This window comes from Euleptes europaea, chromosome 14 (genome assembly GCF_029931775.1).
Source record: "Euleptes europaea isolate rEulEur1 chromosome 14, rEulEur1.hap1, whole genome shotgun sequence".
NCBI classification, from domain to species: domain Eukaryota; kingdom Metazoa; phylum Chordata; class Lepidosauria; order Squamata; family Sphaerodactylidae; genus Euleptes; species Euleptes europaea.
Genome location: NC_079325.1, coordinates 8,042,516 through 8,064,659, shown reverse-complemented (window position 1 = coordinate 8,064,659; position 22,144 = coordinate 8,042,516). Strand labels below are relative to the sequence as shown.

At 48.1% G+C, this 22,144-nt stretch overlaps 1 protein-coding gene across 4 annotated transcripts in view; it reads right to left on the bottom strand.

Annotated features, from left to right (window-relative positions):
- Positions 1-3,740: 3,740 nt before the first annotated feature.
- LOC130487435 (protein Aster-B) overlaps positions 3,741-22,144 on the bottom strand; it is a 100,879-nt gene continuing 82,475 nt past the window's right edge. For all 4 annotated transcript variants that reach the window (XM_056860930.1, XM_056860931.1, XM_056860933.1 and 1 more), the window contains 12 exons: positions 18,754-18,869; positions 16,778-16,937; positions 16,268-16,454; positions 15,438-15,581; positions 13,341-13,459; positions 13,026-13,168; positions 12,022-12,125; positions 11,591-11,794; positions 10,657-10,747; positions 6,871-6,978; positions 5,140-5,257; positions 3,741-3,883 (listed from right to left, as the gene is read on the bottom strand). In XM_056860930.1, coding sequence (XP_056716908.1) covers positions 3,794-3,883; positions 5,140-5,257; positions 6,871-6,978; positions 10,657-10,747; positions 11,591-11,794; positions 12,022-12,125; positions 13,026-13,168; positions 13,341-13,459; positions 15,438-15,581; positions 16,268-16,454; positions 16,778-16,937; positions 18,754-18,869 — 1,584 coding nt within the window. In that variant the 3' untranslated portion in view covers positions 3,741-3,793. The remainder of the gene's footprint in view (positions 3,884-5,139; positions 5,258-6,870; positions 6,979-10,656; positions 10,748-11,590; positions 11,795-12,021; positions 12,126-13,025; positions 13,169-13,340; positions 13,460-15,437; positions 15,582-16,267; positions 16,455-16,777; positions 16,938-18,753; positions 18,870-22,144) is intronic.

The following is a 22,144-nucleotide window of genomic DNA, read 5'->3' as shown; positions in this document are numbered from 1 at the left end:
ACTGCGAGCTGTGCCGAAAGTCATGTGGCAGAGGGGAAACTCTTACATCAACGGGATAATTTGGAGTAGACAAATGCAGCTGCCGGTTAAAAATTCAGCTGTGGCCTTTGAAGAGGAGCCCTTCCTTCGGGACACTATTAGCTGGGCAGAAGCAAGCACAAAGGCACCGGCCTGCCTGTTAACACCCTTCTCTCATCACACACCAGCTGAAAACACCCGGAGAAATGGCCAAATTGTTTCAGGCGACAGGTTCTTACCCCAGCGACATTCACAGGCAGAGTGGGTGCAATGCAGAGAAAGATACAAACACGCTTCCGCCCAGTTGAAAATGTTTAGACGTGTGCTTGCCTGCTTCTGCACTGTAGCCTATTGGCATAGCCCGGGGTGGGGGGAATGGGTATACCTGAGTGTCACAGAAACTTGGGGGGGGGGGCTTTTCTCTCTGAATTGCACCCAAACTAATGGTTTGCCTAGGGCACAAAGAAACAATTCCTTCTCCAGCAAGAATAGCCCCATTCCCTTTGACAATAGAAAGGGCTACATGTATATTATTTTGGATATACAGGTGAGATCCCGCTATTAAAAATGACTTGGGCTTCTAGTTCAGACAAAGACTGACAAAGAACCAGGATTTCTTCTTAAACCAATCAAATGATGTGTGCGTGTGGGGAGGGGGGAGGGAGAATGCCTTTCTTGGTACAGTTTGTCCAGCAAACTGCCATAAAAGATTCTTGCTGACCAGGTCAGGCAGAAGAGAGACCAGTTTTCTCTGCTGTCTTGCTAACCCTGCCTTTATGCCTTGGCATCTCCACTTATCTCTGCCTCCCACTTGCTGCCTCCGCACAAGGAACCCCAGTACGAAAGCTCTGCGAGGGCATCCGACGCGTGAAAACTGGGAGGCCACAAGCAAGGAAGCCCTTCTTGGAGATCCTACGAACGGCGGGCTGAGGTTTCCTGCAGGCTGCTGGTGAATCAGCAGCGTTACGTAAATGCATTTCTATATAAATACAATAAATTATATAAATAATTTCCACCCACCCATCCCAGGGCTCCTGAACGCCTCGCCTGAATGCCTTCACACGGCTCCATCAGCAGCCCTCGCCCCAAACAGCATCACCTGCCCAGGTACTCACAGTGTGGGTCATTGAACCCCTTCAAGCACTATTCGGGAAATGCTGGCCATTTACGCATGGGAGGTTTTGCTTTGGATTTGCTGCTCTCTACATGCAAATTCCCCCCCATCCAAATTCTCAAAACTCAACAATAAGCCCCCGTGCAGAGTTTTGAGAATTCGGATGGGGAAAATGTGCATCTAGAGAGCGGCAAATCCAAGGTAAAATTTCCCATGCTTAAATGGCCACTGTCTTTTGCCAGCCAGCTGGTTCTGAAGGGAGACAGAACCCCCCTCCCCCTGGCCAGGCTCCAAGACAACCCTTCCTGGCTTCTGGACAAATAAACAGCATTTGCTATAGCACACAAAAGGAATGACTCTTTCCCTCAAAGGCGAAACGTAAGCGCAGGAGCTCAACATACGTCCCCTACCAGAAAGAGACCCCTGGCACTGACTTGGACATCCTCTGTGGGCTCGGAAGAAAGAGCCCAAAGGTATCCCTGACCAAGGAGCTTGTGCATTTACGACACAGTCCTTACACACCGCAGCTCCCATGCCAAACCAGTGAAGGACGGCTGCTCTCAGTCCCTATGATTAAATCCATGGTGCCTCTCTCGCCCTGCAAGCAGGCACAACTGTCTCATACTAAAGGAAGGAGCAGGGCCTCAATCTGGAGCGGCGCTGAGCATCAGCAACGTGGCACTTCCCGAGGGGCTTCCTACTCGGGTTCTCCACCTGCGAAAGATACATCACAGCCAAAGTAGCCCCAGCATGACACGGTTTGTTTCCCACACCAATTCAGCACAGGGGTTTGGGGGGAGAAGCCGGCGCTGTTCACTGAAACAGGAGAGACTCCCTTTCTGCTGGGCTCTACGCAAACTGCTTCCTTGGGTCATCAGGCAGGCAGGCAGAGAAGAGGCAGCCCACGGCTACCCCAGATCCCACCTCTCACGCACATCTGTTGCCCTCTAGAAGGGAACCCTCCTGCTCTTTTTACACAGGATTATAAACTTGGTCCACTCTGACTTGGCTCGTTGCCATTAAAAATAACAAGAAAAGGGGGGAGGGTTTGACTTTTGTCGATTTGAGGTTGCTCAAATTGTGTCGCTCAAGAAAAAAAAAACTTGGTCCGCGATATTTGTAAAAGTAAGCATTTTGCATGGTTTTCCTAGCCCACCGGCCAGTCAACACTACGGACTCCATGTTTCCTGCAGTTGCCCCAGAACGCCAGAGCTGGCTCGTCTCAGTCACCAAAAAATGCAAGGAAGGGTTTTAGCGGGCCACCAAGAGTTCAAAAAAGTCTTCCCTAAAGAAAACTACCAGTCTGCCCAATGGACCCCCCGCCTAGAATACCACTCCCTTGCTGTTCTTCCTCCTTCTAACCTCTCCAAGAGACAGGCTCTCTTCTGGAAGGCAGCTGGGTTTTCACCGCAGATATATTCATCTGCTTAGGCGACCGAGAGGTCCTCTCATTTAATACGCTTCTGTTTTTCCGTTACGTGTTTCGCTCGGGCGCCGGCTGTGCCAGGTGCAGATAAAAACCAGAAATCCATGCACAAAATCCTCACCAACTGGGACGGGGGAATTTGGCTGCAGGAGCGGGTGTTTGGAGCCCCTCGACAAAGTCTGAGGCTTGGACCCAAGCTACGATTACACTTTTTGGCAGAAGAAGATTTGGAAATGTATTATGATCAATAAGGGATGCTCTGGGAATGGGATTCTCGACTCGGAATTCCCCTCCGCCTCCAGTAAGGACAGATGGATACAAGTACATATAGCCCTTTCAGTGAAGCAGCAGTTTCATAGGACATACGGGGAGGGGGGTGAAGATGCAAATACACTACAATCAGAGAATCTCCAACACCCAAAGAGGACAACCTATAAACAAACGAAGGATACATTCGCCTCTAACTCCTCCCGCGTGAAGAGAGCTAGTACCAAGGACTGAACTGGACAAGGGGTTCTCCCAAAGCGACCCTCCTCCCTCTCCCTCTCTCTCTCGTCAAACAAACTCATTCCATGATACAAGGAATGCTGCGGCCCTGTGTCGGGGCCCTCAGCTGAAGTTGCAGAAGAGAGGCTGGGAGAAGTACGCGCCCAGCTGGGTGGTGGGAGATGCCGCGAAATGAACACCGCGAAATGAACACCGGTTCACAGTTAACACAGAGACGCTCCCGCAGAACCCGCCAGCTCGGAGCCCGCGGAAGAAATAGACCCCACGGCCAGAGGCTTCCCCGCCTCCTCCGCACGCAGTCCTGAACGTCGAAGTGCACGTTTGTTGACTTCCAGCTCGAGGCAGGGTCTCGCTCCCTCCGATTCTTCCCTTTCGGAATGGAAGTTTTGAAAGACAGACGGATGGACGGACAGACAGGAAAAGACCAAGAGAGGTGTGTGGGGCCCGGGACGGCACAGGCCGTGCCTTGCCCCCGTGTTGGGAGGGCACCACCCTGCGATAGCCTACCCCCACCTCAGGGGCACTCCATTTCATCCAGTGCTGGAGGTCAATCGGCACCGCTCTTTCTCCTCAGGACGTACGGCGTTTTTCTCTTTTTAAGATCTGTATATAATATATATATATATATATATATATATATATATATATATATATATATATATATATATATATATTTTCTAGGTATACATATTGCACACAGTCCTCTGGCCGCTTGCGTTCCCCGCCTGCTAGTGGAACCGTTTCCGCTTCTCGTCTGGCTCAGACCGGTAGTCTCGAGACCCGATGCCGTTCTGAAGGTTTATTAGCGAGTCCTTCATCTGTAAGGCCAAACCGGGTGGGGGGGGGGGAAGGGGAAGAGAGAAAGAAATGACTAAGAAATACAGAAACAAAGAGGGCCACAATATTGTCGAAGGCTTTCACGGTCAGAGTTCATCGGTTCTTGTAGGTTATCCGGGCTGTGTGACCGTGGTCTTGGTATTTTCGTTCCTGACGTTTCGCCAGCAGCTGTGGCAGGCATCTTCAGAGGAGTAACACTGAAGGACAGTGTCTTCCAACACACTTTGACACTGAGAGACACTGTCCTTCAGTGTTACTCCTCTGAAGATGCCTGCCATAACTGCTGGCGAAACGTCAGGAAAGAAAATACCAAGACCACGGTCACACAGCCCGGATAACCTACAAGAACTGAAAAAGAGAGCCATGGCTGGAATCCTGCATGACCTGGGAGGTGGTGAGCTCCCCCTCACTGGCAGTCTTTACGCACAGGCTGGACAAGCACTTGTCAGGGATGCTCTAGGCCGACCCTGCATTAAGCAGGGGGTTGGACTAGATGGCCTGTATGGCCCCTGCCAACTCTATGATTCTACTGTTGGTAAAGGAAGCTTATTTTTATTTATTTATTTATTCAAAACATTTATTAGCTGCCTTTCTTCCTGGAAGCTTCCATCAGAGATAAAACACATGCAGTAAAAATACATTAAAAACATAAAACCCAGCATTTAAAATCACGACTTAGGACTGCTAGGAAACTTGACCAAGTGTGGTCCTAAATAAAACTGCCCTCAGCTGCCTCCTAAAGATCAAAAGTAACAGGGGTCTCTGGGTGTGTGTGGGGGGGGAGGTAGTTGTGAATTTCCTGCATTGGGCAGGGGGTTGGACTACATGGCCCTGGTGGTCCCTTCCAACTCTATGATTCTATGATTCTTCGGCTTGCTGAAAGCAACGCCAGCATGCTTAGAATTCTTTGCTCACTTCACTAGAGAGGGCAGGCCCTCCCTGTCCCTTGGCCCATCAAAGTCAGTATTGTCTACTCAGACCGGCAGCAGCTCTCCAGGGTCTCAGGCGGAGGTCTTTCACATCACCTACTTGCCTAGTCTCTTTAACTGGAGATCCCGGGGATTGAATCTGGGACCTTCTGCATGCCAAGCAGATGCTCTACAAACTGAGCCACAGCCCCTCCCATAATACTGCAGACTGCACCGGCGTATCTGCGTCACGTGACTCCAGTGGCTTATGTGCTATGAACACAGGTCCCGTCCTTACAGTGGCCGCAGATGCTGGCTGCAGTTCTCACCTGATCTAGAAGCATCACAGAGGACTTGATGATCTCCCGCCACTTCTGGAGCTCCGTGTCGTGATACCTCTGCTGGGACTCTAGTAACTGGGCCCATTCCGTCTGCGACTGGGGTAACCTACAAGGACAGAGAAGCAAACATGAGCTCTGGAAAAGCTGCCTGTAGAGCTTTTTGCTTGGCTAGATTGAATGCTAACCCTTCTATGGTAATGCAGGGCAGAATTCTGAATATACCATACTCAGACAGGATCTGCCCTTGCCCTTTGGCTCTATTGACTCATTAGCCCATGCCCTTTTGGAATGCCGCCTTTACTCAATCTTCACTCAAACTTCAATCGCACTATATTTCCCCCCTTTTAATATACAAATCCAATGCCTCTGTGACTGACATAATGCCTTTTTTACTAAGCGATAGGGACCCCAAGGCAACATTGTCAGTGGCAAGATTTGTTTCAGTCCTTATATCCCTCCAACACTAGATATATGCTGCTCAAGATCAATTGATCAAGGAGCTTCTAAGGGATAAAAGGAAAGGAAAGGAAAAGCTGCCAGCAACTTGAGATCCCTTACACCAGGGGTCCGCAACCTTTTTGAGCCCCTGGGCACCTTCAATATTCTGATACAGGGTGGTGGGCGCAGCCACAAAAGGGCCACCACAAGACGCAGAGCCACACATATAGAAGAAGAAGAATTGGTTTTTATATGCCGACTTTCTCTTCCACTTAAGGGAGAATCAAACTGGGTTACAATCACCTTCCCTTTCCCCTCCTCACAACAGACACCCTGTGAGGTAGGTGGGGCTCACAGAGCTCTAAGAGATCTGTGACTAGGCCAAGGTTACCCAGCTGGCTTGATGTGGAGGAGTGGAGAAACAAATCCAGTTCACCAGATTAGCGTCCGCCGCTCATGCGGAGGAGTGGGGAATCAAACCCGATTCTCCAGATTAGAGTCCACTGCTCCAAACCCCCGCTCTTAACCACTACAACACACTGGCTCGAGCTAGCTCAAGTGCTTGGGAGAAGAGAGGCAGCTTAATAAATAAACTGAGAAAGAGGAGTGAGAAAGAATAAAACCAACACTGTGCTGGGAGCAGCCACTGAAACAACATTATTTTTATTTGCCCAGCCAATCACATCTCCAGTGGCCAATCAGAAGCCCTGCTAGGAAAAGGTGCACTGAGAAGGAAGAGGTGCTTCATTCCCTTTTAACATCTGGCCACCATTAATGGTGGTAGGGCAAATGGTTCCAATTTACACAGGAGCAAATGCGGAGAAGGGCAACTAGCCAAAGACTGTCTTGTAATTGCGCGTGCGCTCTCTCTCTCACACACATATGTGCACACAGTTCATATGTAATCACACAGATCTATACATCAGGTCGTGAGAAGGAGCGCAGTTCAACTCTCCGGGTGTCATAAGAACATAAGAATGGCCCTGCTGGATCAGACCAAGGCCCATCAAGTCCTGCAGTCTGTTCACACAGTGGTCAACCAGGTGCCTCTAGGAAGCCCACAAAAAAGACGACTACACCTTAGCCTGCCTGTGTTCCACAGCACCTAATATAACAGGCACGCTCCTCTGATCCTGGAAAGAATAGGTATGCATCATGACTAGTAGCCATGAATAGCCCTCTCCTCCATGAACATGTCCACGCCCCTCCTAAAGCCTTCTAGTTTGGCAGCCATCACCACATCCTGGGGCAGGGAGTTCCACAATTTAACTATCCTATTACCTTTCCTGTAACCGCAGGCCCTGCCATGCCGTGAGAGTTTGGGTGGTGTATTCCAACATCCAGAGTTTGTAGAACAGCATCATATTGAGGATTACCAAAAGCACCAGACTGGGGAGGGAAAAGAAAAAAAAATACTGCTTTAAGACAGCCAACCCGAGCTGTGGTCCTTACTCTCTCCAGGAAGACTCTGAGTCCTTTTTTAATGCGCCAAAGTAAACTCAGGTGTCCAGGGTCTTTGGGCAATGTGGGCCATGCCCAAATGTAAACGGCTCAGGATCTACCTTCACAATCCAACAATGCCCTGGTTGCAAAACAAAGAAGGTGCATGAACGTCAGCAGATAAAGTTCCAAGTAGTCATTCGCTGCAGAAGAAGTAATTTGGCTCATACTGCTTAAGTGAAAGCCACTGAGTATTGGGAAGAGCAAGAGGGTAAAATAAGCTGAACTGGGAAGCAGGAAGTCACAACCCGAGCATGTTTGGGCCAGGAATGAACAATGGGACTTTGGGGGGGGGGGTGCTTGTGGGGGTACTATGTGCCCTGCTTCCTGTCCCCTTTTGGCATGCATGCTGTGCTCCCTTTCTCTTCTTCGGGAGCCATTTCGCAGCCCCAAGACAGGATTGTAAAGGCCTGTGTATGCATCTCAAAACATAAGAATGGGAGAAGGAGTCAGGCCGACCCTTGGCTGATTTCAACAGTAAATGGGGCTGCAAAGGTTTAATTGGGGGGCAGAGAAAGAATGAGGTGGGAAAGGCTAGCTTGTTTCGGAAAGGAACGGATGAAGGACGGGCCCCAGAAGAATCTGAGCGGTGTTCAGACAGACGGTGTTAAAGAATAAGCCCACGGACGAGAATGAGGAGAGAGACAGAGATGGAGAAAGAGAGGGACGGGTGAGGAGGAAGGTAATAAAAGGAGACAGTACCTGAAACAAATCCTAATGTGAGCAGGGAAGAGAAAAGATGGAGGAGGAGAAGGTTAGAAGCACACCAGAGCTGAGAGAGGAGAAATTGCCAGGGAAGGTCTTCTAAAGGACATTGAACACACAGATTGGGGAGGGTGGGAGAGCACGCAAAGAAAAAGAGGACACCCTGAACACGTGCATTTAACCAGAGGGTAGCCTAGCACTGGGTGGGGGGGGGGGGCTAGGAATGTGCATATCACAAAATGGAACGAATGCAGAGTCCTGAGAAACCCAGCTTTCAAAAAGAGTCCATTTCTAATCCTCGGGATCCCTAGCATCTGTAGAGTGTCTGCAAACAGCTGGAAACAAGGAAGGGGCGTGGAGAGTCTTCTTGCCATAGGAGGGGGCATCTTCACTGGGCACAGCTTCCAGGCCCATGGATCATGCCCGGATGTGGCTGCCACCCCACCCTTTGGGATGCACAGCCTTTATTTCCACATGCACCCAGCCCAGTCGCCAACCAACCAAGCACTGAACCTGACGCAAGCATGGAAATCCCAAACAGAAGACTCCGTATTAAGCAGTCTAAACCGACCATGCCAATTGAGAAGATAAACTCAATGCGCACAGCTGATGCGGAATATGGCTTTTTTCCTGGTCGCTGGGTAGGGAAGGACATGTGGACTTGCAGACCTTAGATGGTGGTTCGTTCAGTGAAAGAACAAAATACGTATTGAGTACAGTTTCCCACTACAATAAGGTACAATAAGTCACTTGTGGTTTTTTTTTTTAAATTGTCTGTTATTTGAGGTTGATAGACAGAGACTGGTTGAGTCATTTGATCATGGAAAGAAGGCACTCACCCTTCCTGAAATTTTTAAACAACAAATAGTCCAACCCAGGGGTGTCAAACATAAGGGGGCCAAATCCAGCCCCTTGAGAGCTCTTATTTGGCCCGGAAGCCAGCCGAGGCAGCCACCACCACCCTCTCAATCTGGGCTAGCAAGGCATGGCCCGGCCCGACCAAGTGACACTGATGTCATATCCAGCCCTCGTAACATTTGTGTTCGACAACCCTAGTCCTACCCCCTGCTCAATGCAGGATCAGCCTAAAGCATCCCGGACAAGTGTTTGTCCAGCCTCTGCTTAAAGACTGCCAGTGAGGGGGAGCTCGCCACCTCCCTAGGAAGCCCATTCCACTGTGGAACAACTCTTACTGTAAAATAATATATATATTGTCCTAATATCCATCTGGTGCCTTTCCCCCTGTAATTTATACCCATTATTGTGACTCCTATCATCTGCCGCCAACAGGAACAACTCCCTGCCCTCCTGTGAGGTAGGTTAATATCAGTGGATTGGACGGAAGTTAAGTGGAAAAGTCCCCCGCCCTTGACTTTTTCCCAGGACCCCAGAATCACTGCCTTTGTTCATGCTTGTTTTTGTGCCGGCAGATGGCGCTGCTGGAGTCCACAACTAGAAGAAGGGAGGTTTGACTCCCAAAAGCTCATAACCCTGGAACTCCTATTGATCTGTAAGGTGCTACTGGACTCAAACCTAAGGTCTTTTATGCATGGCATGGCTGTTTCCCTCGTCGTCACCCCTCCGACAACTTTGGGTCTTTGTGTTGGTTACACATGCCGTTTCCGACCTTCATTGGTTGCCTCACTCTCCCCCTGCAATTCCCCACATTTGCCCATGTTTTCAAATTCGAGATAAAACAGGTATCTGAAAACGCAGGCAAAACACAGGGAAATGCAAGGGGAGTGTGAGGCGACCTCTGACGGTCAGAAACAGCATGCACCATCAAAGACCCGAAGTTGTCGGAGGGGTGACGGTGAAGGAAACAGCCATGCATAAAAGACCTAACAGTTTTACTGCAGACCAACATGGTTATCCTCTGGAACTAGAAAAGATGAAAATGAGAAGGGAGGACCAAGCTGAAACCCCCACCCCACACACACATCTGACCCCCCCCTCCACACGCATACACAAGAGCAGACCAAATCAGTGTTGCACCAGCCGACGCAACGGGCTTAGCAAGGGGGGAGAAATAAATTCGGAAGGAAAAAGCTTTCACCCATCGCCGGGCCCAACACAGATTTTTAAAATTTAAAGAGGAAGATGGATTTTTTAAAACTCCTATGAAGGGTGAAAGAATTCAGGGTGCTTTCTTTTATCCAAGCTGGTTGAAAATAAACACACTTCTTTTTCCCCAGACCAGAGAAGGCCAAAGGGAAGATTCCCACCTTATGCAGGAGGAAAGGCCCCCCTGGAGCAAACCATAACCAGCATAAGTTATCAGCCCAACTGTTTGCTTGGCACGGACTGTTTTTTCTTCAAGAATAGACGTCACCAAAAATCTGAAATCTCTCAACGGTTGCCCTGCTTCCCCCACCCCCTCAAAAAACCTGCTTGTTCTCTGTCTACTTCACTCTAGGCAGGGAAATTATCTCATAGTCTTTTCACAGTCGCCTGTGAGCACTCTCTCTCCACTCTCTCCGCCAGCCCCCACATTATACCCTTTCCCCCGTCTGGATCAACAGCTGTTCCCTGTCTAACCACTACTGGAGCCAAACCACCCCCTAGGATTCAGGGGAATGTGCACAGCCGAGCCAGAGGAGATGGACCAGATTCAGAATGAAGGAAAACAAGAGTTGGATGCCACAAAAACTTGAAATGGATTCCAAACACACGGAGGGAGAATTCTTATTGGGAGGCAGGGGAACGATCATTAGCAATCTCTTGCAAAAACCCTTCCTGCTTTGGGGAGAGAAAGTAGAACAGGGAATAATACAGGGAAAGACACAGAGAGAGGAAGGGGGGGAGGAAAAGAAGAGGAAAGAGACAACCCCCCTGGGCAGAAAGGGCAAAGGAATCACTTACACACAACTGATAATGAGCAGCAACTTGGAGACACTCTGTAAATGGAAGCCGCTGGGACTTTCCTCGGGGATGTGCCGCGTTTGTGTGGAACCTGGAAGGAAGCATGAGTTACACACTGAAGGATCCTCTGGTGAGACATAAATTCCCTTCCCTGATGCACACCCCAAACCTAGTTCTGTTTTTCTTCTGGAGTGGTATCGCCCATGGCTGCGCGTTTAGACCTGCAGCCCCAGGGTAACTTTCTGGGACGGCCACCCTTGCAAAACCAATGGGTTGAAATTAAATCAAAAGAGTTTCCGTCTAGACATTAGGAAGAATTTTCTGTTAGAGCGGTTCCTCAGTGGAACAGGCTTCCTTGGGAAGTGGTGAGCTCTCCTTCCCTGAAGGTTTTTAAGCAGAGGCTAGATGGCCATCTGTCAGCAATGCTGATTCTATGACCTTAGGCAGACCATGAGAGGGAGGGCATCTTGGTCAACTTCTGGGCATGGAGTATGGGTCACTGGGTGTGTGTGGGGGAGGTAGTTTGGAAACTCCTGCATTGTGCAGGGGGTTGGACTAGATGACCTTGGTGGTCCCTGCCAACTCTTTGATTCTATTATTCTAAAAGAGGGTTTGCCCTGAAACTGAGGGCTGGCAAGATCCATGTTCATGTCACAGCGGCACCTGGGACCAACTTGTGCCCCAAAAAAGAGGAAGGTAGCTAGCTCCGAAATGTGGCCTGTGCCATCGGTACTAAAACAGACTACCAGGAGAAAGAAAAGGCCATTCTTTAGGGGAACTGACAGTTCCTGTAGGTTAGCTGGTCTACAGCTTTCCATCTGTAACCCATTCCCCCTCCCCAGAGATGCCCTCAACAAAAGAGCGCCAGAGAGACCCACGCCTCCCCACAACCCCTCCGGGTGACCATTGCTGCTCCTCACTCGCGCTCCCCTACCTGCCACACGCTTGATTCGACCTATTGCCTCCTCGTCTGTGGGAGTGGTTACAGGGCTCAGCACTTCCTCCAGGTGTGGCCCCCTTAAGTGAGTGTGGGGTCGTTTCCTCCGGCGCACCGTGGATTGTTTGCTCGCCTTCTCTTTGGGGGATTGTCGGTGAAGCTCAGCTAGGTATGTGCTTTCCGTTTTGGTCAGTTCACTCTCTGCCGGAGAAAGCCGCATGCAGTAAAGAAAGAGGAGACCAATTTCATCTCAGCCACAACGGAACTGAGGACAAAGCCGAGGTGAGTGGCAACCTGAGAAAGGGCCTTCTCAGCCGCGGCACCAAAACATTGAAACTCCCTCCCCAAAGGAGAGTAGTCTGTCTCCTCCTGCCTTGTTCTGGCATGCAGGAGCAAACGGACACCAGCCCGAGGCATGCGGCTCTCACCTAAATGGCGGAAATAATCGTCCAGGCCGCTCCAGAAATTCTTCTCAATGAAGGATTTCACTAGCCCCCACGGCTGTTTCCTGTATCGTAGCTCTGTAGAAACCCTGGAAAAGAAGAGGAAGTCTGGTCACTTCACATGAACACATGAAGCTGCCTTCTACTGAATCAGGCCCTTGGTCCATCAAAGTCTTGCCAACTCAGACTGGCAGCGGCTCTCCAGGGTCTCAGGCAGAGGTCTTTCACATCACCTACTTGCCTAGTCCCTTTAACTTGAGATGCCGGGGATTGAACCTGGGACCTTCTGCGTGCCAAGCAGATGCTCTACAAACTGAGCCACAGTGGAACCACAGCGCTGCCTCTACCCTAAGTAGCTGTCACATCCAAATCTCTGTATTTGGATCGGTCACCTGAAGTTGCTAGTTTGAAACAGCATATTTCTAGCCCTGGCCTGGATGGCAGAGGAAGGCAATGGCAAACCCCCACTGTCCTTCTCTTGCCTTGAAAGATCTACGGGGTCACTGGAAGTAGGCTGCGACTTGACAGCACTTTACACACACACACGTCTCTGGGAGACCACAGGCTACAGAGCAAAAAACACAAGTTGGCTGTGGGCAGGAAGAAACTGGGTCCCTTCCAAGAAGAGTTGTTTTTTATATGCCTATTTTCTCTACCTTTTTAAAAAGGAGAATCAAACCGGCTTACAATCGCCTTCCCTTCCTCTCTCCACAACAGGCACCTTGTGAGGTAGGTGAGGCTGGGAGAGTTCAGAGACTGTGACTGGCCCAAGGTCACCCAGCTGGCTTCACATGGAGGAGTGGAGAAACCAACCCGGCGCTCCAGATTAGAGTCCACCGCTCTTAACCACTACACCACGCTGCCTCATTTTCCCCTTTCCCATCCCCAAATTAAAGGGATTGTCCTCTCTTGATTTGTTGCACTGGTGCCGTTAAAATTAGCACCCGGCACTCCTCCCTCGCTAACGCCCCGCCGGCCGTCCTCCCCACCTGAGTCGGCATTTGTTTCTGGCGACACGCGTCAACGTGTAACGATTAATCGTGTAGAAATAATCGTGGTAGGGGACGTCATGCGTTAGCACCTCTGCGTCTATCACGTAGCACTCGCTCTCTTGGCTGGCTTTGTACATCGTCTGGAAGGAAGCGGAGAGAAGCACGACAGGACAGAGGTTAGTCTGCTGAGGAAGATGCCGCGAGGGGACTCGCAGGGGAAAGCATCCACGGCAAAAAGCGCCGAGTTGTGTGCTGCACTCTGGGGTCTGAGGGGGAACGGGGAGAGGAGGCTTTGGCCTGCCCCTTACTTACCTGAGTCTCCGTGACAGTGGCAGTTTTCGGGGCCAGAGGATTGGTGAGGGTGATGGTGTACAGAATAGCTCTGCTCTGATTTCCAGTTTCTTCCTTCTTCCACGGATGAAAGACGATATCTGAGAAGAGAGAGAGAGGAAAAAAAACCAGGGCTGGGTGAGAATGTCGTGCTGACGAATGACGCAGGGTGCAGCACAGTTCCCAGGGGAAAAAACATGCTCCCATGACCTGCATCAAGGCCACAGGCAGCCCGGTAACCCCACCTCTACCCTAGCTGGCAGCCCAAACAAGAGGGGCACAAAAGGGTTTATTGTCAAGCATGTATCCCACACCATGTGAAAGACAAGTCTTTTTTTTTTTTTTTAGGCCTTTTTTTTAACCCGTGCTCCTATCAGTGGTTCCCATTTGGGAAACAGGAAAGATGGGAAATGATATTTTGGCCAAGGCAACACAGAGAAGCGGACTGGAACTCGAGTCTTTCAAAGCCAAAGATCTAGCCACTGAACCACAGCATTCGATATGATAACTTACCTTATTTGAAGAGACTTTGTCCATGTGATCTGAAGAGAGCTGACACACTATTTCATATGATGTTGGGATGTCCCCAATACAATTCTTATCGCAATTCCATATGGATCAATGGATTACCCCTATCTTAATCAAATTACCTGCCACCATAACAAAAGGTAAAATAGCCCCCTTTTTGCTGGTGGATAGAGATCCAAGAATAACACCGGAGGTGGCTAAGTATCTCTCTGCCATATTTTCCTTAAAGAAATAAAGGCTCCCCATTTACTGCTCATGTTCTTTGGGTCATGGGAGCTTGAAAAAGAAAAGGAAAGTATTGCATCTTGCTTGCTAGATGATGTCTTTGGGAACCTTAGAAGCAAGCTAAGGGGCATCTATTGATGGCCATTTGTCCTTCCTGAACTTCAGGGCTCTTTGTCTATTACACAAACACACGCACTCACACACACACCAACACACCTTAGGATGACATAATTTTGTCTGAAAGTGAAAATCAACATTAATTTGAGCGGCTCTGCCCTGCTGATCCCTTGGAGGGAATTCTGTGGGATGTCAAGAGGAATTCTGTAAGACTGCCAAAATAGTCCTCACTTTGTACATCTCCAGTTGCCACCAAATTTTGCCTGAACTGAAGTTCACGAAATGTTTGGGGCATTCTGCCTGGAAATTGATTGGAGGGGTTGCAGAAGGCCGTGTCTCAGGGAAGCTGCTTGCCTCCAGAAAGGCCACGTAAATCTCAGAAAAGCCACATAAATCAAGCATGGGCTTGACAGGATGTGAATCAGTTCTGCTCTTGGAAGCTGTGGGACTCTAGGTGGCCGCAGATACTTATCTGAGCTTCTCGGGTGAAAGAGCAACACAAATTACCCAGAAAATAAAATATATAGAAGGAGGGGTGTGTGTGTGTGTATTAGATGACTTCTTCGTTTTGTTCTTTCCCACTAGCAAGAAAAAAATGTCTGTATGCTGATTTTCTGATGCTGCCTTGGGCAATAGGAAAAGGGGGAAAACTGTTACACAAAGAACCTTATTGTTGCCTTGCCAAAGATTTAAAAATACTAAATTAATCCAAAAGTGGAACCAGAATATTGGGAGGGTGCAGAAAACTAATCGTCGGAGATCCCCCCAGCTTCTACAGAGTTGTAATTCCCCAAAGATGCATGAATATATGCGGCTGCCTTATACTGAATCAGAGGATCACAGTCAGTATCATCTACTCAGACTGGCAGCAGCTGACCGGGGTCTCAGGCAGAGGTCTTTCACATCACCTCCTGCCTGGCCCTTTCAGCTGGAGATGCCGGGGACTGAACCTGGGACCTTCTGCAAGCCAAGCAGATGGCTCTATCACTGAGCCACAGCCCTTCCCTAAGGCTGCCTGCTACGACAGCACAACCGATATCATCAGACTAGTTCAGGTTTGTAGTATGGGCATGCCCTTAATTAAACCTTTGGATCCAATTCTATATGGATCAAGAGGCAGAATCTCTCTCTCTCTCTCAATGAGGTTCTGGCTGAGCTGATGCCGGCTAGAACATGAGGATACGCAGGTATGGGGAGCACCAAACTCACCGGAGAATCTCCGCTGCTCCATAAAGTCCCTCAGGAACTGAGAGTCTGTGAAGAGCAGGTCATACAGCTTGTCCACACTAAAGTTGAACACCTCATTCATGTACTGCCGACCATTCAGGTCTTCATAAAAGGCCTGAACTTCCCCTGCAGAGGAAGCAGAGATAATGCTGCAGTTTTGGGTTATTTTTTTTTAAACAGATGATGTAATGATTTGGGCTCAGATGATCTCTTACTGAAGCGCATGTCTGGAAAAGTGACACCGACTAGATTATCCCACAAGCTCTTCTAGGGACAAATCAGTAAGAGAGGCCCAACACGAAACCAGTTTAGCTCACTGATCTATCCTTGAAACAAGTACTTTCTCCACCATTCCCAGTGTCACTTTTCCATGCACAGGCGACCAGAGATGGCCTTTCGGATGGCCTGATACGGTCAAACTGATGGTTTTAACTATTACCACCTCGTAAGCATCTTAGCTAGTCAGAAGTGTCACATAAATAGTCTTTAATATTGGCCATTAACCTCTGGAAATACCCAGAAGATGCTCCTGGCGGATAGTGCCCAGGTACTATACCCATTAATCTAATGATGCTCTAGATTCCTAAAGTTATTTAGCCGGAAATTAGCAAGGTATGGTAGTGACCCTCAATATGGAGAACGACGAAAAGAGGAGGCACCAAACACAAGATAACACTGAATGTCAAGAGATAGAGTCACATGACTATTGGGATTTGGAAGTCAGGTCCTTCACTCATTGGCTATCACGGCATACAAGGTTAACACAAACACTACAAGAGCACTCAATTCCACCATGGCACCCCTCAGCGCACCTTCGTCATGCGTCTCCGAGGAGTCACTGAGTTCAGTTGGAATGTCCTCGTTGTCATTGAAATCCAGGGAAGGGGAATTCACGGGTGCTATGATCTCTATCTTTTCTCCAATGATGTTTGCGATCGTCAGCTCTTTCTCTATAGGGATGTCCACAACCTCCTGTTCCTCAGGAAAGATCCCTTCATACTAGAAGAGAGCCACAAAAGATCATCATGTCACCGCTCCCTCAAAGGTGATGTCACTGCTTGCCAAACACAGTTGCAATTCCCAAAAAACCTCGAGTTCTGGGATTTCTCACCGCTGCCTATGAAATGGGCAAGATCTGTGCACGTGTGATAAAATCTAGGATTATTTTCTGTCTACATGCAACCAAGGAAGACTTGTGTAAGTTATGGGCCTGGGCCCAAGAGCACCCACAGACTACAGACCTGTTTCTTCAAGGGGAGTGCCACCCCATCCAGAACGGGCCATTTTCAAGCTTACTGCAATAAGATGAGGGGAATACCTACTGGGACTGGAGCTTCGGTGCTTCCTGTGGGCGTCAACGTGCTGCTGTTGGTGACAGACTTCTTGGGGAGCTGGGGGCTGGCCTCCGGTTTGGCTTCCATGCTGCTTTTCAGGGAGGTGTCATTCACCTCATTCTCTTCCACTGGGATCTCTTCACAGTAGCTAAAAAGAGCAAACAGAATCCGCGAGAGTTTGAGCAGCTCTCAAGAACCAAAGCACTGGAGAGCAAAGCGTTTGGAGTACACGTGTTACATCCTCTGGACTGAGCAGATCCTAGGATGACGACTTCAGAGTTTGGGTAATTGTCTCATATCCCTTGCCCGGATAACCTCTCTATAACACACCCTGCTTCTCAGATGGCATTCTAGCAAGTGTAAAGAGTGATCAGTAAACTCATTCATAAGCAGCACTATCTTAGCTTCAGATAAGCTTGGCCAGCCCATGAATGATTTTGGTGAGCACGATCACCCCAAAATCCTTTCTCAATCTGAGCGTTTCAGATGGGGCCCATCAAGAGTGGAGATGCTGAACGTGAATGTGGTCTCTTTGGAAGAAACCCTCCCAACTGTATCAGTGGGACACCTGCACATGGTCATGTTTGTGGGCTTCCTAGAGGCACCTGGTTGGCTGCAGTGTGAACAGACTGTTGGACTTGATGGACTTTGATCTGGTCCAGCATGGCTCTTTTTATGTCCTTATGTTCAGTTTTACAAAAGTTATGGAGGCAGGAAATCGGAACTGTGCCACAGCCACATGTAATGGGAAAAAAGCTTAGTCCAGCCAAAAACTGGTTCCTGATTGACAGGTCAGATGTATGATGCATTGCCGTGCCTAAGAAGAGTTGCCTCTGGAAGAAACGACTGTTTCTCAGTTGCCATTTCTCATCTCCACAACTGTGGTGGTGCAACCCATGCATTTCTAGCACATGCAAGTAGCACAAATGCGCACACATAGGTATGCCTACCTGCTCAGAAGGTGATTTGGGCTCATGGGCTTCTTTCTACAGTCTAGAAAGAACTGACAGTCCTTCCTTTCCCTAGATTTAACAGCCACTGTCTATCCATCAACCACTTCACACTTTAAAAAGGGGAAATGAAATTTAATTTTTCCTTGACACTATAAAGAGAAGAACTGCCACATCTCGCAAGCAATTGACCAATCTATTTGACAGCAGATAATGCAGTATCTGCTTCTCAGAAAGTGTCTTTAGCTGTTTTATCCAGGCAGTGATATATTTATTTCATGCAATATTATTTTGCGGACATTCTAAAACAATGTGGGCCAGGGAGTCTATCTGATGCAGACAAAAATGGCATTTTCGTTCTTCTGCAATAATTTTATTGTATCGCCCTTGTGTCTCAGCTGAGTTTAGGGCATTGCATCTCGCCAATTAGAAAGCTCGTCTGAACTAATGAACTTCTAACCAGCGGAAATAATCTGGCAAGGAAGAAGTTCTGTTGAAGGGTATCTGCATGAAGCGAGGTGAACATTTATGGTTTGCATCCTTAAACACTACGGACCAATCCTCATTTAAGATCTTATCTTGTAATGGTTTGAGCTGACAGTCCAACTTCAGTTTGTCTGAGGCTCGATCTACCCAATGGGCTACCAGTGTACTCCCTATATCTAGCCTTTTGCCATGGGAGCAATAATAACTGTCATGCTATCAGGGCCCAAGGTACAGTCTGAAGACACATGATGCGGCAACCTTGCCAAAGCAATGCAGATGTGGAGCTGGTCAACAACAGGCTAGCAGACCTCCTGGGAACCCTGGAGTGTGCGGCCTTGTTTGAGGGAAGGCAGGTAGGATACTTGTGTACTAAATATAAATGCCAAAGAAATATGACCCAGGCATACCAGTTTGACCAAACATACTGGCCTGAGTCTGCACTGCCTAAGGCAAAGGAGGCATTTGCCCTTTGCTCGTCAAGGCTCCTTTCTCACATCACCAGACTTGCTGTCGGGCAACTCGGCTTACCCCATTGTGTTGAAATCATCGTCAGGAGGCACGTAGTCTTCATCGTCGCTCGTCAACCCTAGTTCGGTACCGTAACACTGATGTACAAAATGCCAGAGCTCCTTCGGACACAAGGGCTGGGGGTGGGGAGAGGGAACGAGAAAATTGGCACCCGCTTTATGAGCAAGACACTAAAAACTAAGCAGCATTGTACTGAGGATCATGGCCCTAAACCTTTGTAATGTTTCCCTATGGACAATTTAATAACTAAGGTTATGGTCTGTACTGGGGATGCTTTCGAACTGCTCATTCCTAATTGCTCTCCTCATAGCAAATAGTTTCCGTAAAATGTATGCATCTTTTGATGGTGTCCGTGGCCCTATATATTCGCTTTATAGGTAGAAATAATGTACGTTGTATATTTATTTATGTATTTGGACTTATAACCCACTCCCTATCCCAGCCAAGTCCGGGCTCAGAGTGGCTAACATCAATTAAAAAGATACATTAAAAACAAAATACAATAAATACAAGTTTAAATTTAAAGTAACGTTTCCATTGCAAATCAATTGACGTCCATTTATCGGGCACAGGATCACAGCGAGCCCGGGGAAAGCAATCAGGATCCCCAACTGAAGGTCAGATGAAGAAAGGAAGGGGTAGGGAGGCCAGCTACGATGGAAGCCATTGCTGCCCTCAACCTGGCAGAACATCTCGGTCTTACAGGCCCTGCGGAAGTTGACCAGATCACGCAGGGCCCTGGTCTCACCCAAGAAAGAGTTCCACCAGGCTGGGGCTAGGGCCGAAAAAGCCCTGGCCCTGGTTGAGGAGAGCTGTACATTCTTCGGGTCAGGGACCACCAGTAGGTTGTTATTTGCAAACCGCGAGGCTCTCGGGGGGGGGGGCGTACCAGGAGAGGCGGTCCCACAGATAATGATGGTCCCAAACCGTTTACGATACTTTTGTGTGTAAAAGCTGTAGAATGTGCTCATTCAATTCCAACAACTCTACAAATCCACCAGCAAAGAACAGAGAACACAAAACCATTGGCAAACATTGTGAATGAATACAAAAAAAGGAACATTTGCTTAGTCCTCGTCCGTCCCAGCTGTTGGCTATGCAATTTGCATATAAAAGGAATGGCCCCAAAAAACTGTAGGCATTGCCATGCAAGCATCTTATTCTGCTGCAACTACGGGCAATTGGAAGTTGCAGTTCAGAATCTCACAGGAGAATCCCTAGGCTGATAATGGAAATCGACCCACAACACTTCACAGAAAAAAGTAATGTGAACTGAACACTGCCTATATATGCCCTTGAGGCTTTCGATGGAATACAAAGCTTTCATTTTTGAAAAGGTCAGCTATGCTGCTAGCCCTAAGGAAGGGAGACAGAAAAGGCATTCTTGAAACCCAAGCCGAACAGCCATTCGGATGTGCGCACTCCTGCATGTGGCCGTCACATGACTCAACGTAAGCCATAAACGTTAACAAAAGGAACTTGTGATTCCGGTTCCCAGAGACAGCAAAAGCCAGCTCATTTTAAAGAGGGGGGCAACGGCAAGGAATCATTTGTCGCTGTTTTGATTTAAATGGCAGCATATCGACCCGACTCGAGGCAAGCACTCGGATGAAGAAATGCAGGGGAAATGTTTATGGTGCGAAGGAGAATATTACATTAAATGAGACTCTGAATCATGAGTTGTATTGTTACCTGTAATTCCGCCATAAAATTAGAAGGAAACCTTACTCTGCACAAAGAATTTCTTCTTCGGGTAACCTCTTAATTTTATATCATGCATTAGTTTTCAGAAAAATAAGCCCCCACCCCACCCCCAACTTCTAAAGGTTCATCTACGAAAAACTGCCTATTTTCTTCCTAGTGTTTAATCAACAAAAAAACCTAGCACCACAATTAAGTTTGGAACTATTCCCCTTGTTGCGTCCAACAAAAATAACTGAGAATTGAACATTTATTTCTATTATTGTTGACGTAATTTTTGTTAACGCTAGTAGAGGAACCGCTAGGCACTGCCAGTGCTTATGAAAACCGGGTTTTCTGAAAGAACTCTGAACACCGCGGATGAGCAAACTGCTACAAGCTCACCCTGATTTTCGTGCACTTCTTGTGAGCTCTTCTGGTCATGCAAATAAATCTTTGAGATTTTAACCAGTGCTTGCACTGAAGCTTGCAAAGAACAAGTCCGCTGGATTCAAGAGAATACATTTCCCAGGAGCTCCTTGTGCCTAAAACATGGCTGCTGCCATTGCTCTACTGCCAGATAAGAGAGCCAGTGTGGTGTAGTGGTTAAGAGTGTCAGTACCTGGGAGACCCAGGTTCAAATCCCCACTCGTGCCATGGAAGCTCGCTGGGTGACCTTGGCCCAGTCATACTCTCTCGGCCTAACCTACTTCACAAGGTTGTTATGGGGATGAAAAGGAGGAGAGGAGAATGATGTGTGCAGTTTCGGCTCCCCAGTGGGGAGAAAGGCAGGATATAAATGACGTGCTTAAATAATAAATAAATACGTTTGCACAGGCCCAAGGTCAAAAGGGTTTGGTTTTGCCTCACACTGGCCTGCACATTTTCAGATTTGAATTTCAACTGTGATTTAATCAGCACCATCGATTAGCATCACAGTCTTTGCTGTTGCTGGAATTTAAACGCCATGGAAACACTTTTTTTTAAATTAGCTTTTCATCCTACGCAACGAGTAAATTTATGCCATTTGTGCTAATAGTGGCAGGCAATATATATCTTCTGTCTGTCTCTTAAATCATGCCACTTGTCCATAGGAACATCTTTATTTATTTGATTACAATTTATTACTGCTCTTAATTGACCCTCCAGCCTGGTTGTGCGTGCTTGTCATTTATGTTCATAGTTCTTACGGTGTTGTTAAATAATTAGACATAAATTTTAAATGTTAAATGTTTTAGTGCCTGATATTCGCTGCCTTGGGGGCTCCATTTGGGTGGAAGGGTGGCACAGGCATGCTTGAAACAAATACATAAATAAATTATCCCCTCCTAAGGAAAGGCTCAAGAAAAACTTTCTGACAAACTGTGCTAATTGAGGATAAAAGCAATTCCCTGTTGAAATTCTGCCCACAGTGAATCTGTGATCCAAGTTCAGACATACTGGCTCAGCAGGGTTTTGGTACTCAATGATTTTCTTTGGGGGGGAGGGGCGGCCAATGCAAAGAAAAGAGACTTACCGGTTGCCCTTATGCTTTTAACGGTGCAATCCAACACAGAGTTACTCCCATGTCAACAAGCTTAGCCTGGAGTAACTGCATGAGACTACAAAGTTACAGCGCCATCCTAAGCAGAGTTACACCCTTCTAAGTGCACTGATGTCAATGGGCTCAGAAAGGCATTAACTCTGCCTAGGACGACACTTTCAATCCGTC